Here is a 19,391-nt window from a genome sequence, read left to right as displayed (position 1 = left end):
TATTAGGTTCAGGCTCAAGAGAGACTGAATAGCCGACACTGACAAACAGAATACAGCCTTTGTTTTAACAGCCACCCTTGAAAGTGATCTCTGTAAATTCTAGAGTGCTCAAATAATATCTGATAGAAACTACAACACTTTTTTTAAATTTGATTTATTTATTTACTTTTGAGAAATGCTGTTTATAAGTGTTTTTCCTTGGACTTTAGAAGTAGATTTTCAATAAAGAGGGGTAAAGATGAAATCAAGCAGAAATGATATTATAAACGGATCTCAACAAACAGGACTTCTGGTCAACTACTGTTACACCACTTTGGATCTTGAGTACGTGACACACCCAAGGATAGAACGTGGCATCACTGATAATCTTAAAGGATGGCTGCCTTTTTTCTCCTTTCTTATCAGCCTCATTCGAAACCTAATTACAGTGATTTTAATCATACTGTATTATGAGTGATTAACCCTTTAGTGCATTTAATTAACCTTTGAAGCCACCAACTCTCATCAGGCAGAGCTTCACGCTATTTTTTTTCCATGACACAGGCTTTAAATAAGCACACTTAAAACTAGTGGGAAATCTAATGTCTAAAGTGGGAGGCATCACTTGTCAATTGCTCAAGGGGACAGCAAATTTTGATCTATTATCAGCTTAACATTGTTGAAGATATGGTTGGTGAGTAGAACCGATGAGGGCAATTTTTTTTTCTTGATAATATTCAAATGCAGGGAGTGTGTGTGTGTGTGTGTGTGTGTGTGTGTGTGTGTGTGTGTGTGTGTGTGTGTGTGAGTGTGTTAAGCCTGTTCTCTCTCAGAGCAAAGAACCAATACACCTAGAAAATAATCAGATACACACAGCCTGATATAGCGAAACATAAGATTTGGGAGGATGTTTACTAATCATATATTCATTGATTTGAAATTATTCGCACAAAAATACTCCACTCTGATCAGCAGCATAAGTGAAAATCAATTTAAATCCTGGATACATAAAATTCATGACTGATAATAATTCAGATCTGTAGAACACAGACTGAATATTTCTGCATATTTCAGGGCAGACGCCACCAGTAAGAAGGGGAAAATCATTCTGACAACTCGTCAGAGTATCGTATAAACACATTACGAATTAAATCTTTGGTACCAAGGGCATGTAGTAGGCTTATGTATAATGCACTATGGCAGAGCATAGCTTTTAACCAGGGTTTCAAATAAAAGGTGGATGAAGGGAATGACTATCAACCTTGTGTGGGTGTCTTCATAAATTATCCGAAGCACAATACTTCATGGGATCAACAGTCATTTACCAAAACTATGCCACGGGGAATTTGAACGCTTGCTAGATGTCACACAGTAGCGTACTGGGAGCAAAAAAAAGTCACAAATGAGCCAAAGATCTGAAAACTAACTGCAATATGGGTCCAGACACAAACAAAAGCAAGCACCTCATCAAACAAAATCAATTATTGATGCAATATCATGAAACTGACCCAGAATTGGATGAATGGCAGTTGTGATAATTATGATCAAAACAGTAACAAAAATGAAAGCCAATGAAACCCAGAACCCCCTAAACTGAAAAAAATAATAATAATGAATTTAAAAAAAAGAAAGAAAGCAAACGGAAAGAAAGAAAGAAAGAAAGAAAGAAAGAAAGAAAGAAAGAAAGAAAGAAAGAAAGAAAGAACAAGGGGAAAAAAGGAATTTGTTGCGAAAACCAGCAAAATCAATGGGATGTTTAACACTGGGTGATAACTATGGCAACACACATGTCACTATGAGCAAACTAGTCAGCCTTGATTCATTCCACTGTGGTTGGGGGTAGCAGATATCAACAAGTACTGTGCGTTTACTATCTCCTCTCTGGCACAAACTATGACACCATATCACAGATGCAAACCTTTGTTGTGATGTCATTGCATCCTCTTCTATGTGAGCTAATTTGAAGAATGTAAAGGATGTGTATCTACGTATGTCGTTTATTACAATAATTGGGGTCATTAAAGTGGAGCATTTACGGGCTAAATGCAATGCTGGCCTGGCAGGCTTTTTTATGGACTACTGCTCCCTTGGTGTTTAAGTATATTGGTCTCAAGACTCTGCATCACCTTGATCCCTCTGACCCCCCTCTCCCCTGCCCAAAGCAATACTCAGTCTTCCCCACGGCACTCTGCTCTAGCTGTCAGCACTGAGCAAGGCCACCTCTCCTTACCTCTGATTTACATTTATTTCCCTCGCCAGCTTTTATTTATTGGGGCACTTCGCATTTGGCACATATCTCTTAGGGAATCATAAGCCCTTTGCTGTACCTTGGCATTCAAATGAGCTTCTCTCCCACAAAGCCTCACTGGCACAGTTGAGGCAGCACTTAATATTTTCAGGACAGAAGCCACAAAAAGTGGGATTATTTATCAAGCTGTTTTTACATGTCAAAAGCTTTTTTTGTGTGTTTTGTGCTATTACCTGCATCCTTTTTTCTTCTTTTTTTTTGGCCAAAATTAATACCTGATGTAGAGAGTAGCCCTTTTTCGCTCTGGCAGCCATATTCTTTTTTTTCATGGCTTATTTAAATGTCGATCAAATATACTGTATTAGCACACAGCTTCATTCGCCCTTGACCTCAAATGCATCAGTAGAGAGTTCAATCACTGCCGCCTATCCCAGGCTCTTCTAAATCAGGCTACATTGCCACCAACCACTCACACTGAAGTTTAAAATATCTAGCCATCATAATTGCACTGCTGCCATTACTCAAGCTTTTGAATATGAAATTAACCTGCACATGTAATTTTGTAAATGATTATGCAATTATGGTTGCTTATGAAGGAGGGTGAATACATGAATTAATAACAATCAGTACAGTGAAAGGTTTTGCTGTATTAATTGCAACAAATTGTTTCCTCTGTCATTTTTTTCATTTCCTTTTCAAGTCCTAAGTGCAAATGACATTCATGTAGACATGGTCATGGTCTGTGTGGGGAAATCCCCTGGCTCCATGCTGCCACCCTCCCCCTTTCACATCACCTACCATGGGACAGCAAAGGGAGTGTGAGTGGGGACTAGTGTGGGTGGGTTTAAAAAGGAAGTCATGAATTACCTGTCGGGTGGTGATTTGCCCTGCAGTCTTGAATCCCCCATGACAGCTGCACTCTGAGACACTGTATGGGTCGGAGCTAGTCGATGAACACTTGGAGAGTGAGTCACAGCCCACCACGAACGTGTTGTCCAAGGGGAGCTCCTGGATCACATGGTGTTTCTTTGGGGCCACAGGGGTCTCCGGTTTGATTTGAAATGTGGGTTGAGGGGATGCAGACTTGTAATGCTTGGCTAAGTCTGGGCTATCGGGTTTGAAGGTGGTGGGCGTGGTGGCCCAGTTGTACTTCCCCATGGTTTGCTCCTCTAGTTCCACAGGGAGATCCAGTGTACCATTAACATGCTCATGGGTGGGGTCGTCAGGCTTAGATTCGTCTATGGTCACAAAGTTCAGCAGGAGGCTCTTGGGGGACCGCTTCTTCCTCTTCTTCTTCTTCTTGATCTGACGGTTCTCTTGGTTGGGTGACACCCACTCGCCACTCTGCTTGCTCTTTTGCACCACTTTGTGTCTGGGTGTCTGTCGGCAGCGCACCAAGGCGGTCACAAATATCACCAAGATGACAGTCATGGTCCCTGCTATGATTGCTATGACGACAATCACATATCCGTTGGCTTGAGGTGTTACCTCACTGTCCCCTATGTTACGGTCCAAAGGTGTCTCCATGCTTTTTCGCAGCTGCTCTTGGATAAAGGTGGCGTTCGACACAGTGTCATTGACGAACAAGTGAATAAGGACAATAGCATCTAATGACTCAGGCTGGCCTAGATCTTTGACCTTGACTACAAGCCTATGCAGCCCCTGATCAGCTGCCACTATCTTCTCCTGCAGGGTAATGTTACCCGTTGTTTTGTCGATGGCAAAGAGACCTCGAGGGGAGACCCTAGATGTGATGATGATGCTGCTGGTAATACTGTACTGCAGCTCAGCATTCATACCTGTGTCATTGTCAATGGCAAACACTCTGGTGACCACAACACCAGGGGCAGTGTTGGTTCGCACTAGGTCATAGGAATAATTGGAGGATGGGATGACGAACACAGGGCGATTGTCATTTACGTCGACTACATTGATAGTGACCTTGGCATAGGAGGAGCTTGGGGGTTGACCTCCATCTACTGCCTTGACCATAAATGTGTAGGAGCTTTGCTGCTCCCTGTCAAAGGTGATATTGGGTTTGATGACACCAGTTTGAGGGTCAATGATGAAATTATCTTTCCCATTCAAAATGGAAAGGGTTATAACAGCATTATCTCCCGCATCTGCATCCGTCACTGTGATTAAGCCCACAGTTCCATAGAGAGGCAGATTCTCAGGCACGTAGAAGTTGTACTCAGGGTGTGTGAATGCTGGGCTGTTGTCATTAAGGTCCTGGACGATTAGCCTAACGGTGACATTGCTCTGTAGGGATGTGGAGCCGTTGTCTCTCGCTATGACAGTGAATGAGTACCTCTCCTGCTTCTCTCTGTCCAGTCGTTTGCCAACGGAGAGGATTCCTGACCGTCTGTCTATGTTAAACCCATCAGGTGCATCAGGGCCAAGAGTATAAATAATCTCAGCATTATGTCCGCTGTCTGCGTCAGTGGCACTGATTTTTATTAACTGTGTAGAGGGGTCATTGTTCTCTGGTATGGAAAGTTGGATTTCCGGCTGGGGGAAGATGGGTGCATTGTCGTTCTCATCCTTGATTTTAATTAAAACCATAGCTGAAGTGTTCAAAGGAGGCGTTCCCCTATCCGAGGCCACTATCTTAATTGCATATTCTCGGGTCGTCTCATAATCTAGGGGGGCGGCTGTTTCTAGTAAGAACTGATCATTAAAGACAGGCTTCAACCGGAAAGGAACATCATGGTCAGTGTAGCAAGCTACTTTGCCATAAAGATCTGCGTCCTTGTCAGTAACAGTAATTAGGGCTATTTTGGTGTTGAGGGGTGCATTCTCAGACAGCAGAACAGTCCCATTAACCAGGTTGATAATGTAGCGAGTGTCTATGGAGGGAACATTGTCATTAACGTCTGTTACATTAACAATCACTGTTGCTCTGGAAGGGGTGGAGCTGCCATCGCTGGCCAGGACGATGAGTTTATGAACAGGAGTTACTTCCCTGTCCAGAGGCTGCTTGACAGTGATCAGTCCCGTAGAGCTGTCAATGGCAAAGTGACGTTTGGTCGAGGCAGAGATCTGGTTGCTGAAGGCAAAATGGATCTGTGCGTTGGAACCCAGGTCCGCATCCGTGGCGTGAAGCTGAGCGACTGACGTCCCCATGGGGGCGTTCTCTGGCACGGTGACCTCCAGCTCACTGTCTTTGAAGATGGGACGATTGTCATTGACATCAGAGATGGTGACTTGAAGAATGGCAGTGCTGGACTTTGGAGGGTTGCCACCATCTTCCACCTTTATCTTCATGACGAAGGTGTCCTTCTGCTCGCGATCCAGGTTCTGCTGAACGATCAGCTGTGGCCACTTGTCACCTTCAGGGGTCTCAATAATGTCTAAGCCAAACTCGCTGACACTCTGCAAAGACAACACATAGTTCCAGTTAGTTTGTATCCGTTTTTTTCTGTAAACTTGTGATTATTACATAAACTTTGAAAGTGTTATTTGTGCCCTTTAATGAGTTTTTCCACATATACCCCAGTGTCTCAGGATAGAGAATTTCATAAATTGTACAAATAAAAAAGCCCTCCCTATATAAACTGACTTGACAGACATATTAATTTCATAAGTAAGAATATTACATTCTCACTTAGGTAATAACACAGAAATGTACCGTGTTATGGTACCAGATTCTGTGGTCTTGGACATGTTTTTGTTCCTAAGAGTGTAGATTTTTCAGTTGTCTTAGAAAGCCAAACAGCCTGTCGAGATATTTCCTTAGGCTACTCAGGTTCATTTGTAGTCCTTCTTAGGATCAGGCTTTTAGGCAGTGATGAATGTCAAGAGCAAATTAAACAGCCTGGGACATTCTTAAACAAGGCAGCTGGTTCTTGGCTCTGCTGTGCTCATCTCAGTTGGGTACCCGTAAATCAAAAGCACTTTCAAACATGCTAATCATCAGCTTGTTTCAAAGTTTCAGTCATTCCTCACATACACTACGCTACACAATACATGCTCAAGAAAGACAGCTGTAAGCGTTCCTTTTATAAATGTGACTAATAACTGTATGTTGTGTGGATTGTGTATCGCATACTACAGCTTAAAGGGATTCATTTGGCTCCTCGTCAGATTGCTTCTGCCTTCACTAAAATAAGATTTCACTCCACCTTCCTATCTTGTGACAAGTTAGAATAGAGCAGGCAGCCGTAACGTTTCACCGTCATTACAGGAGAGAAAGAAAGACAGCTGGAAATAGATACACAGCAATAAGCTCCCATTTATAACAGTGCAAGACCAGATCACCACAGATTAAGAGGAGGAGAGTGAAAAATCCTGCCTATTAGAGTTTTTTTTTTCTTTTTTTTGCTTAAGAAGGGCTAAATCTAGGCAAAAGTAAAGCTGGAGGAAAATGAAAACAAATGCATAAGTAATCCCCACGAGAAACCAGAGGAACTGGCACTGACTGTTACGAGTAATTGCCTTCCACCCCCAAAAAACTAGCACTAATATTTACACTGTCAGATGCAGTATGGTATGGATCTATAGAAGTTTTCGAATTAGAAGAGAGAGGAAGGAAATGAAGGAAGAGGGAGAGACGGAGAGAGAGACAAGTGGCAGAAAAGGAGAGAAAGAGAGAGTAGGGGGAGGAAATAAGAAGAAGATCAAGCCCATGAATGAGCTGCATGCACATTATGAAACAAAGAAGCCCTTTGAAGCTCTTTCAGTCAGAAGCAGTTTCATGGTAAAACAAGAAAAAGCATCCTACTTAAAGAGATAAGCTTCATGCTGCACATAATGTTAGAAGAGATTACTCTGTCTAGGCACAGCTATCAAATGAGATTAAGATATATACATTCTCCCCGTTCAAGGGAGGAACATTTCAACCAAATTGTGAGCACAAGAATCCTCGGTAGGTTTCAGAATCTAGACCCGTCCCCGTGCCAACACAGTGTTGTAGTCGAATCAAGAAAACGTGCAGCTGCAGCATGTAAATTATTGTGTACTCTGAAAAATTGCTTGCCGAGGGAATGTTGTCAACATGTCAAGTGATTGACAGAACTACTTAAAACAGCCAACACTGCAGCAATGATCTTTCAGACCTTATTTTGTGATCCTGGCAAGCAGAAGTCATATAGGGGTAAGCAGACATGGCATATAAAAGTATGTGTGGAAATGTAGAGGCAAAACGCCTTATGGGTGAGCTGTGCTGAATTTCATGCACATGAACTATTTCTGTCATATCAGAAAGGTCCAAGACAACATTCTGGGGGATCTTTTGCTAAGCACTACTCCATCCACACAGAGCTCCTCAATCCTCAGTTGTTTGAATAGTTCACAGATTCGGCACAGTAGCTGAGTATCTGCACACTGATATTTGGCAAAGACTGATGTTAATAGTTGGATGTTGAGTTAGGAAGTGTCAAAGGGAATGCTGCACGATGATTTATGAGCTAGCATTTCCTCTATGCTTTTGTCTTGGTTTCACACAATTTTACAACTGACAAGACAACGCTCAGCGCATTTCAATAAGTTGAAGAGAGCTATCTCTCAGGCTGCGCATCCTCCTGAATGCAGAATGAGTCTGGTGGATTGTGATAAGATCTAGGGCAGGCTAAGAAAAGGCCAAATACTAGCATGAATCACTCACTGGAGACCCTAAGGCTGAGTGAGAAGGACAAAGTTCTCTAAACAGCTAAATGTGCAAATAATACCACGCCTCACTCTTCCATCACACATACAGTATACTGTGCAGGTACATGTCTTCTTGAACTACGATGACTCACCATTCATTCCCACATTACAGGGTCACAGGTACCCTCGGTGATCAGAGTGGGAACAGGGTACTATATATGTGGGAGGAGTATGGCACAGAATCAAATCAGAGCTTGCTAATTTAAATGAAAATGACTGAAGGACACCGACAGAAGCAGAGGTGGCTGATGATGAGGGATGGATGACTGTGAACCTCCCGTTCTGCAGACAGTGCCTCAGATTATCAGTGGATGCATCTTTCAGTCAAGTTGATGACCTTATTAAAACTCAGAGGAGACTGAGATTGGGCTGTGAATATGTCAGGAGGACTCTAGTTACAGTGATGCCCATGGATGGGGCTAGCTGGGGAGGGCTATTCATCACAACCTACAGTATAGCACCTCTTTATAATGCTGATAGAAACTCTCTCTCTCTCTCTCTCTCCGTCTCTACTCCCCTAATTCCTCCCTCATTTTTTTTGTATCTCCATCCCTCATTCTCCTTTGCCCCTGGCCATGATCTCATGCATATAATTAAGACAAAAGAAGCTGGGAATTGTTTGTCTTTTTTGTCAACCCCTAGAAGAGGATAATGTGTCAAAATCGGATGCTAATGAAACCTGGAAATACTTGACAGGGAGCTCTCTGCCCAGAAATCCTATTCAGTGCCTATAGGCAGCATGCAATGCATTAATCAAATTTCTCTTGCTACTTGGGAATGGATCTTGAATAAATTTTGCATCCTCAAAATGCAAAGTTAGAATCAGTTTAGGAGTAAAATTATTCAAGCTCAGACTTGAAGTACCAGCAAAAAGACCACTCCATCCACTCAAGAATTTTAGGTATATCTCAGATAGACACGTAGCAACAAAGTTGATTGCAAAATACCAGAGGAAAAACCTCAGTAGGTGGCAAAAGGTTAAGCCCAAGCGTCCTTCAGATTGCCCAGCCGAAATGCCGACATCCACTTCATTGTGTAGTTTATCAGTGAGGGATAGCCCAGCCAGCAGCAAAACACTGATCTACACGAAATGACTTGAACACGACGCCCACTTCAAATATGTCTGAAGATGCTCACGCAGATGCATCTTGGATTAATGTGGTCTGCGATGCTGCAAGGTCATCACTGGAATAAGAAAAGTTGCCAGTATTTGTGAACAATTAAAAGCAAAAATCCCCAGTGGAGTCTCCTTTAGTCTTATGCATGTTTCCGTGTTGGCCTATTGAGTTATCCTGTGAATATGTAACATGATCAGATCTGCTTTCATGGGAGATCTTCCTCCACCCATGCATGTGATTGCTTTCTGTGACCTTGACCATTTCTTAGGACGCCTTCTCTGCAGTTCAGGTGACGTAACACGCCACTGCACAACATTGATGGCAGAATTTTCGCTCAAACTGTAATTGCCAGCCATTATGTGTGGTGCTGGTGCACTGTGTAGGACGAAATTACCTGTTGTCCCCCTTAGTGTTAGAAAAGGACAAGGTTGGAGAAAAAAAGAAAAGGCAACCATGTTTCTTTTATTTGTTCTGTATGTTGACAACTCAAGCATGGCTACATGTGGAGTGGTGGACCATTGAGTGAGCCTCACTGTGCTACACAATGGTAGCAATTTCAGCACCGTGCCCTGCACAACACAAGAAAACTGGGCAAACTATCATTCTGAGGGAGCTTCTGAGACAAATCTCAAAGGACCATACAAAGATAGTCCAAGGGTGGCTTAGCGGCCAAGAGCTATTCTAGGAAATGCTTGCACATTCCCTCCCCACTAAACCCTTGGCTTTCTACTGCACCTCGGAAATAAAAGATACCAAAGGTTGAAAATGTTGCCGGCTTTTCTAATGCCTCACCCTGTGTTTTACTTGTATGGAACCTGGAACACAAGGAAATTAATCTTGAGTACAATGAGAATATAATGAGAGGAAGTGAATTGGACGCATTGCCAAGGATGCTCTAAGAAGAATTTCCTGCAAAAAGATAATGCAACCACAGCCTAGGCAAGGATTTTAGAAAGCTTTATATTGTGAAAAGGGCAAAGAAAATGATTGCAGATGATCACCATAATGAGCAGAACATTTGGCTGGTGATTTTCCAGGCATGAACAATTCAGGACATTGCGCTGGAGAGGCCTTGGCAGTGGGGAGACTCTTTAAAAATGCAAATTGGTATTCAAGGCAGACACGGACAGCAATGGTTCTGTTCACTCCAACCCAATGTTAACGTCATCCAAGATGCCAAGATGGACTTGTCATTCTGTCTTGCACCTTGCTCTCAGTTCCAGTAACCTTTCTTTCTTTATTTTGTTTAGGATTTCCTCCGGAGTCTTCGCATCTCCCTTTTTAATTACACTTCATTTGTAAGGGCTCATGTCATCTCCAATATTCGTCTATCCACAAAGCATAGAGTGTTGTCTAGACTATAAACGAAGACCGTATGATGTTATCCTACATTTCTGGATTTAGGGCTGACTCCATTAGGAACAGAGAATATTGCACTGCAGTTTAATAGTGCATCAATTAGATGATGAAGAAAAGCTTCCCCCAGTTCTCCATGAGGCACCTATTAGCATAATACAGTGCATTTTTCTTCACTTGCTTTAATATACTATGTTCAGCACATGTAACCTGTTGCTGAAAATTGAACATGCAATATATGCTGTGTCTGCACTTTCCACGGCATGTTCTCTGATATTACTGCACATGGTGAAAACTTCCCCTTCTTTACAGCGTTCTTTCATAATGAAATAAAGCATATGAAAATATTAATGGCTGGTATAAAACACTCTAGGCTTCATGACATATTCCACTTTATGAAAAAAAAGTAGGTCATATTTTCAAAGCAGAGTCAAAATTAATTTCCTATATGGGTATAGTACAGCAGTATAGCGCAAGAGCTGGTTTACAGGGCATAATGCAGCATCTAGACCAAATTACATGAGAAACACAGGGAGGTGGGAAAAAAAGAAAATAACACATGGCCTCACTGATTAAAAACAGTTAACTATTCAAATCCATTGGAGACAGGTGGGGTGCTGGAGGCATAGCAATATGCCAGGGCTTCATCAATAATATGTAAAATTCTGCTTGCGTTGCAGACATCCATTGGTTTATTTATGGTTGATACAATTGCAATTGATTGGCACAAAGCTACAACAGATGTTTGGTTCATTGTGCATTTTCTGTTCTTGGATTTCCATAAAGTATTGTTATTCTTAATGGCTAGTTATTCTATTAAGTCCATGGAAAAAGACGAGGCTTGTTTCAGTATCACACCGCCTCAGGCTCGTATCTTTCACAATCAAAGTCTTTCACTCATTCAACACTGAACTAAATTAATTTGTGTAAAATGGATTTTAGTTTAGATATGGGATTGTGGACGTATAGTAATAGGCTCTTATCAACTTGGTTTCGGTGGAGTGAGTGTTTGACAATCTTACAGTCTTCAGTGTAAGATATTTTAATGTTTCTAGTTATTAATGGCAGCTGCAGAAAACAGGGATATACAGTATGGAAGATACTGGCATGTCCTCAGACACTGCAGCAAGCTTGATGAGAGATAAACCACATTGACATTCATAAATGAAATAAATGGACATTCAGAGATGGGCTGACAAAATTGTTTTTTCAGAGCCACTTAGAAAACTGTGTATTTTATGTGTTTTTATAAGTCAACATTCTTGAAAAATTACTGTTGATGACACTCCACTGTGAACTAAAGCTCCAACACTCTGGTTCCAACCACTTACTTTTACAACGGTGATTGTGACTGTTCTTCTACAGTTGCAGTTTTCTTAAACAAGAACACTGAAAACTGTAGTTTTGCCAATGAACTTGCAACCTTATCAAAGCACTGTAGTAGAGGCTCTTGGGAAATGCTCCTCTGAATACAATTAATTGTATTAAAATCAAGATAACCAAAGCTACCCTTACAAACTGAGAAATGTAACTATGCATTTCATTTGACAGAGATGATACAGGAGCGATCCTCACCTTCACCAGTTCATAATGTTGGATCCCGTTGATCCCTACATCAGGGTCAAATGCTGAGGGCACCGGGTATCTGGTGTTGATCGCTGTGTTCTCCGGGATGGAGATGTTTATTACAGTGGACTGGAAAAGTGGTGCGTTGTCATTCACATCCTCGATCAGGAACCGGATCTTGACCAGTCGGAAGATCTCATCAGGCAGCACGGCTACCTCGATCTCATAGTAGCAGCGTTTCTCAGCGAAGACCCCCGAGCACAGCTTCTCTCGGTCAATTCTGTGATTGGTGGTAAAGATCTCTCCCGTGTTGGCCTCCACTCTCACCAAAGGCACGTCGCCTGTTTTATACACAGGCTTGAACTGCAGCGGTGAGGATAGCCTGATGTTGGGGTCGAGGTTGAGGTCCAGGTCCTTCCGGAGGTTGCCGATGCGGACGTTCTCTGGCTGCTCCTCCTTCACTGTATAGTCCCTCTCCTGGGCCCAGCATAGCAAGACCACACAGGTGAGCAAGACCACCAGCACATGAGCTTGACTTGCTAAGTCCATACTCAAGGGTGGACGATAGCTTCACTTTTACAGCAGCAATTCTGTCACAAGGGAGAGGGGAGACAGAGAAAAGAGAAAAAAGGGAAGAGAGAAAGAAAGAACACACAATGTCAGTGCACACAGTTCTGCTGTAATTAGCACTACTTTCCCTCACGGAGAGTTTTCAACTTGACCTATTCATCCTAACTAGTTATGAGCCCACATCAGTCCCATGTCTTTGAGAGCAAATTAACGTCAGTTTTACACAATTAACCTCTGATGACACCCACTGAGCAAGTAGACACGTAAAGGTTAGTAGTTCACATATTCCATCAATCCATTTCATCACTGTAATGAACCATTTCATATTTTCACTGAGAAGTATGAAAGCAGTTGAGTTCACTGTTATGACAAAATAGTTTGTGTGGAGGGCTTGCGCACAAACTACAGCACATGGCAGGAAAAAAAATTAAATAAAGTAAAATGGAGCGCAGGGAAAAACTGATTTCATATCTGAGTCAGTGTGAGTCAGTATGGAGCGGTGGTGTCTTCATCAGCTGCACCTCACATCCAGACTTCAACTGATTTGGAGGCAGTATAACCGAGCCCTGAGCACGGGTGCTTCCATGCATGAGCACACACAGTCAGACACACACACACACACACACTTGCAGTCGTGCCGCTTGACAGCAACTATTAATGGAAAGCCTCATTTGCTCTGAATGTAAACAATTGAGCTCTCAAATATTTTATGAACGCCCATGTGTGTAAACATGCGCAGTATGATAAGAGCGCTGTTTAGAGACACCATGGTGGAAGGAGACAACAATGTGAAATTATTTATTGCGAAAGCTGCCATCACTCAATTGAGCAAAAAATGTATGATAACTTCATTACATCCTGACGAAATGTGTTTTCCCCAATATCAAATTTAAACAACACCCACTTCTCATGCATGTGATGAACGATGCCTATGGTAACAGAAAATACAGTGCAGATGGGTTTACCATCACTGAACATTATTCTTTAATAAGCCGGATTGGGTGCCAATTCATCTGATGCTGTTGTTCTACAAAATCTTTAACTGTATTATACGTGCAAAATCTTGCCAGAGGGCAAGAACCCCAATTGCCAACACCCAAGTAGGTCATTGGAAGCTGATGAAGGAGTCATACGCTGCATTGCCTTCATTGCCAGTATATGCTGGCATTAAATATTGACTGCTTTCCACCAGCTGATTAGTAGGTTACTTAGTCACTTATTAGGGGAGTTACTTCCTGGGCTTTGCTAGCTCACACTCTGGCTTATGTATTCAGTCTTTAAGAAATTTAAGAAATGATAGTCCATCATACCCACCACAACAACGCTGGTCTGTATGAAGGCTTTGCCACACAGGCTTTATGATGTGCTTTTTACACTGCAGTGTTGGTAAAGCAGTGACATTATCAGAGTAGCAACAGAATCACATCACTGGTCTTTAGATTGATTTCATTGTGACGTGACGTGTCAGAGTACAGCCACTAATGCACAGCTATGTTTACTTCTCATAATAATACTGGCTCCCCCCCATGTGTATACTGGTGCAATATATTTAACGACTAATATAATTTCATTGCTCATATCCCACTGTGTGTTTAGGTCCTCCACCCCCCCTGAGTGTTTATTAACCTCATATGATTTTCTTCAAGATATTGGTTCGTATTCATAAGGCAGCTGCCTCCATATCAAACGTCCATTTCCTTTAAAAGTAGTGGGAAAGTGTGTGACAGGCATCACACAAACAGTGCACAGCTGGTGCTGAGAATACATACATACCTGCAGTAACAAGGGACGGTAAATAGCTCTGTGGGAACCGTAATATTTCCCAGTTTATGAAATTTCCATCCATTTGCATGAGTCAAAAAATATCCTGTAGAAAAGGTATGACTACCTAAACTGCACTACAGGGGTCCCCTAAATTGGCAAGGCAACAGCGTTCATAGCCACAGAAGCTCTCGGCCTACTGACAAAGGGGAATTGATTAAAAATAAGAATTTAATTAAGCTGGTTTTGAATCAGCAACAATTGCGAGGCATCCGTGCAGCCGGTACAGACAGATTTCTTTCTCTTTTTTTTTTTTCCTTCACATATTTCATAAAGTAGTCACATGAGACTCATTAAAGACAGTCGGACAGAACAAAAGAAAAAAAAAACATAGCTGACATTGATAAGCGTGAGGGTTATTCATTCCACACATATAGCACAGGCAGTGTTACACTGTCATGTCAAAATATTGATGAGATACATCCTATTAGTAACTGTGACACACTTTACTTTGAAGTGTGCATCTTTCTGGGAGTGAGCTGCAATTGCTTTACTGTGATGATCGCCAGGCAGTCCAAGGCTGAGCTCACACAACGCATAATGAAGTTTAAATTACATCCTTAAATGGGATGTGATTCGCTGAAGTAAAAAACAGAAAAAGATCAAAGCGTGATCTACATTTTCTCTCCCTTGTAAGTGACAATAATGTTTGCAGGATGAAGGGGTGGAGTGTGTTTTTGACTCAAAGTACATGCAGGAGTACAAATGTAGTATCTAAAAGGATACCTTAGCAATGCTAATGTGATCTTAGGAAAGAACATCTTACTTGTATTGGAGATATATGTATATCCACTTGATTTAACAGGTAGTGGAGCTTTCTCTCTCCAGCTAAAATTCTGATGCTTATAGGGAGGAGGGGTGTGATGACCTTCAACATATTATGGCCAAACTTGTTAACATAATGTGTGTTCTTTTCTCTTAGCTGTGATTTTTCCAACATTTGCACGGCTTTTCACTTGTCAAAACTCTTTATAAACCTGTCCATGAGGGATAAGCTAGGTGAGAGAAGGAATTGTGCTAGAGGGGGAAAAAGTAAGAGGGAGGGAGAAAGAAATCCTAGGTGTCAGTCAGAGTGTCTCCTTTGCTTACATTTCACTAGTCTCCCGAAATGCTATTTTGAGCCCCAGACAGCAGGTTGAATCCAGTAGGCAAACTCAAGCCTCCCTCTTGGGAGACACAGAGTGAGGAGGAGCAGGCTGGCCCTGGATCACTTTACACGACAATGTGATGGACAGGCCTTCCTGGTGTTTGCATCCGCTTAAGGGTAACAGCGAGAGGGGAGAGACATACAGCAACAGTCACCCTCCTGCCTTCACCCCTAACGATACCCTCAACTGGAAACTTTCAGTGTAGCTGGTCTCCGGCTGGGACCCAGGACATTTGGAGTCCTTTAACTGTCAAAGCCAGGGTTTCACCACTGTTGTATCTATCAAGACTGCCTGTGGATCGAAAGAGATTTTCAAAAGAGGGCATCGGCAGATGTAATACTTTTGATTGTCTTGGGCTTTCTCTCTTTTAACAGCTCTAAGGATCGCTGACAGCCTGACAGACCAGGTTTCTGTCAAGATCAGTCAGTTCTTTTTCAGTCCACACAGCCCGAACAATTTTCTTTACACGGTGGTGGAATAAAAGTTGTTTTCTCTTGGGAAAATTCAACAATGACTTTATTACCTAAGTCGTACTGTAGAGAGAAAGAGCGAGAGAATGATGCGCGACATAAATGGCTGCATTAACAATGCTAATAATACATTTTAATATACCGCCGGAAAATGTATATTCTAGTTCAAATGTCACTGGGCTCTTGTATCATTGAAAAGAGAAATAGATTATATATCAGGTGTTTGCATGAAGTCTGGCAGAGCTTTTAGGCTGAAAAACGCAGTGACTATTCTCATTTCAGTCTGTTTCTTAATTCTTTGATTGACCTGTCTTTTTTTTTTTTTTTACTTGTGCTTGGGAAATAAAATGGTTGCTTGGTAATAGCCTTTTTATCCTCTGTATTAGCAACATGACAAACTAATTTACAACGCTGTAATCATGGACCTCAAGAGGGCAGTCCATACATGCAAATGTAATCCTAACGCTAAATATGCGTGATCATTTACGTCATATTCTAGACTTCCAGATGTAACATTTTCAATTAAACTGTGCAAAATCCTAAAATATAGACAGGTTAGTGAATTGTCAGAGAATCTGTGTATTTAATCAAAACAAAGTTAGTGAAACTGCAGCCTGAAACCATGAATATTAACAATAACTACTGAACTAGAATTTTATATTTGAATTACACTGGAAAACTGAGTGGAGAAGATATTTTTATGCATGAAAGTTGCCACTGAAAAAGTGACAATTGTGCTGTAGAGACCACTACCCTATATTCAATATGATATAATTCATGGGAAGTGAAAAAGACAATTCAACCACACTGAAATATCAAAAAGCTCCCATAAGAAGATCTAAAACCTAAGACTGATCTCTCCCGGAACCCGTTTTATATCAACTGTACATGTGACTTCAGATGCTGAAATTTTAAAGGGGGTTGAATGTGCCCCAGTGGAACATATAAAGTAAGATTAAAGGTAAAAGCAAAGCAACATCTCTGTCACCTGGAAGGCACCTCTGATTCTACAGGTTAGCTGCGCCATCAACTCTTCAGCACACAACTTTTGACTCCCAGACTCATCTCTCTGCAGACAATATTTACTTCAGTTTATCACAGGCATAACAAATAATGAGAGATGTTATTATAACACCTACAGAATGTTAATATATGCAGGGCTATGATCAACCGCTCTGTACCTGCTGGTGCATCTGAAATGTGGATGTGAGTGAGAAAATTATTTTATAGCTATTTTGAAATCTAACACACACTTGTACTGAGGCTGCTTCCATTTACTCACCAACTATTTCTTTTCACATTGCATCAGCTTACAGACAAAATGTGCTGCTCACCTTGGGAAGGTTCACATTACCATTTGATTTAATTCTCCTGCAAATACTGAGTTGAATATGCCTTGTGGGAGTCTTTAAGAATCGGGCCCAATGATAATCTCTTGCATATTGAGCAGGTATAACATATTAGGAACCCAAACAACCAACTGTGGCGGTTATGATCCTCAAGCCAAGTGGGTTTCAGACAACAGAGTATTTGAGCTGTTATCCCCGATAGAAACCACATAACTGTCTTCACTGTTTTCTTTCTTGGAGTCTGAGCGTGAACAGGCTGAGGTTGTGGTCAGTGACAGCTGTACCGCTTGACCAGGAGCGCGCTGTTGCCGCGCACCCAAGCACCGAGATTAGCGACCAAGCTGCTGAGGAGACCTGCACTGAAAAGTCCCCGCAGTTGGATGCTCTTGGAAAGTAGGCCTATCTATCTAGCGATCAGTGTTGAGCAAGACTAATGAATGCCCGAAGTCGTGACCAACCGCGCGGTACACATTCGTAATGCGACAAGACGGCTTAGATTCTCCACGATGCACCGTGTCCGTGGATAATTTCTATTTACATCAGGTGCATGGGGACGCCGGTTATATCTTTTGAAAAGCTCTAGGAAACCCAGGGAGCATCAAAATGAGCCACTATCGCAGCACACAGATTTATCCAAGAGCCGCGTGGACCATCACTGAATTTTCGCCCAGCTTATGTTGCTCTCAGTGATTGTAAATACAGCGCAGGTCCTCGCAGGTACTTTAAGTTGATTTTATACGAACCACATAAATTAGGCTTCTGGGCGCTCTCCGGCGTCTCTGACTGCGCTCAGGAGACAGACCAGTCATGTGAATACAAATGCTCAAAGGGCACTGAAGTAAAAAAAAACAAACAAACAAAAAAAAAAAAAACACACATTTTGATCGCTGCAGTTAAGACATGATTAAGAGGAAAGCTTACCTTTTTCCGCTTGGACAGAATGAAAAATCAACCGCGAGTAGCGTCGCGTAGAGACATCACTGATTTACAAAAAAGAAGTGCCATGAATGAAACTGAAGTAGGGGAAGGGGGGAGAAAGGATCCTCATCAGAAGCAGCAAAACGCAGTGCAAGCAGAGAAAAGAAAAAAAATGTTATCCACTACAAAAACTTATCCATGCGCTAAAAAATTGTGGTCCTCATGTGCAAGAGACAGAAAAATCATGTACAGCGATCAACTTTGAGAAGGAGACGCTGTAATTCCTCTTCGGATGTCTTGGGCTCGCAATCCCACGGGCGGAGATACGCACTGATCCAAGCTTGTTTTTCATAAACTTTGTATCCCTAGCCTACGTTTGCCTTGAAATTCCTACTTTAATGTGCCTGCTGAAAATCGCTGGCACCAAACTTAGGCGTTAAAAACGCCTCCTGACCCGCGCGTAAAACTTCAATCCAAGAGTGCAAAAAAACGACTTCTTATGAAAAAAAACAACTGAATGCTTACGTCTAATTTATGTTAAAATCACTTGTTTAGACTAATTCGAGGTTGTGTATGCTCCCCCCAAAAAGCTCTTAATGGAGGGATGCAGAAAGCGCATCGCCCCCCCAGTGGATTTGGATCAAAGTGTGCCTTAGTGCAGCATCACTTACAGGAGCCGGGATAGGCGGTTCACCGTATCTGTCTGCTAAGCTGTAGATGTCTCAGTAGTATTGTATGAACTCAGTTCCTCAATGCTGCCCACCTCTCTCCCTCTCGCTCTCCCTCCGACTGACATCATGGCGGAAGGAGGAGCCAAGCACAGATTTAAGAGCCCCGGTCCTCTTAAAGCCGCACTGCGTTGGAGAGACGCTCGCGCCGAGATGTAGGTGGATGGTGGGGTATATGTGGACCACAGACGCCTGTGCTGTTTTGCAGTAGCCACACTGCTCCAGAAAACCGCCTGAAAGCAAGAGGGGGGCACTGTTCACTTTTATACCGAGCTTTGTGTTTCTCTCTGCTCTTCATTTCCAAACGAGGTCTATACTGTATCGTTGGAACCTCTGAATAATGATGAGGTTCAAATTCTTTTCAGACATTCCCGAGAGTGTCAACAGGGCATGGCAGATCTCTTCTCGGGGCTGAGAAGAGAAGTTAGCTCGCTTTGTTCACAGTTTCCATAGTTTCCATGTATAAAACGA

At 42.2% G+C, this 19,391-nt stretch overlaps 1 protein-coding gene across 2 annotated transcripts in view; it reads right to left on the bottom strand.

The window, feature by feature from the left end:
* pcdh11 (protocadherin 11) overlaps window positions 1-12,465 on the bottom strand; it is a gene marked incomplete at both ends in the record, with an annotated part of 123,928 nt that extends 111,463 nt beyond the window's left edge. For both annotated transcript variants that reach the window (XM_083981013.1, XM_083981014.1), the window contains 2 exons: window positions 3,095-5,602; window positions 11,926-12,465. In XM_083981013.1, the coding sequence (XP_083837139.1) occupies window positions 3,095-5,602; window positions 11,926-12,465 (3,048 nt within the window). The remainder of the gene's footprint in view (window positions 1-3,094; window positions 5,603-11,925) is intronic.
* Between the last annotated feature and the right edge of the window lie 6,926 nt (window positions 12,466-19,391).

The sequence above is a fragment of the Trachurus trachurus genome (assembly GCF_905171665.1).
Source record: "Trachurus trachurus genome assembly, chromosome: 10".
In the NCBI taxonomy this organism is placed as follows: domain Eukaryota; kingdom Metazoa; phylum Chordata; class Actinopteri; order Carangiformes; family Carangidae; genus Trachurus; species Trachurus trachurus.
This window is presented reverse-complemented; position numbering and strand designations above follow the sequence as displayed.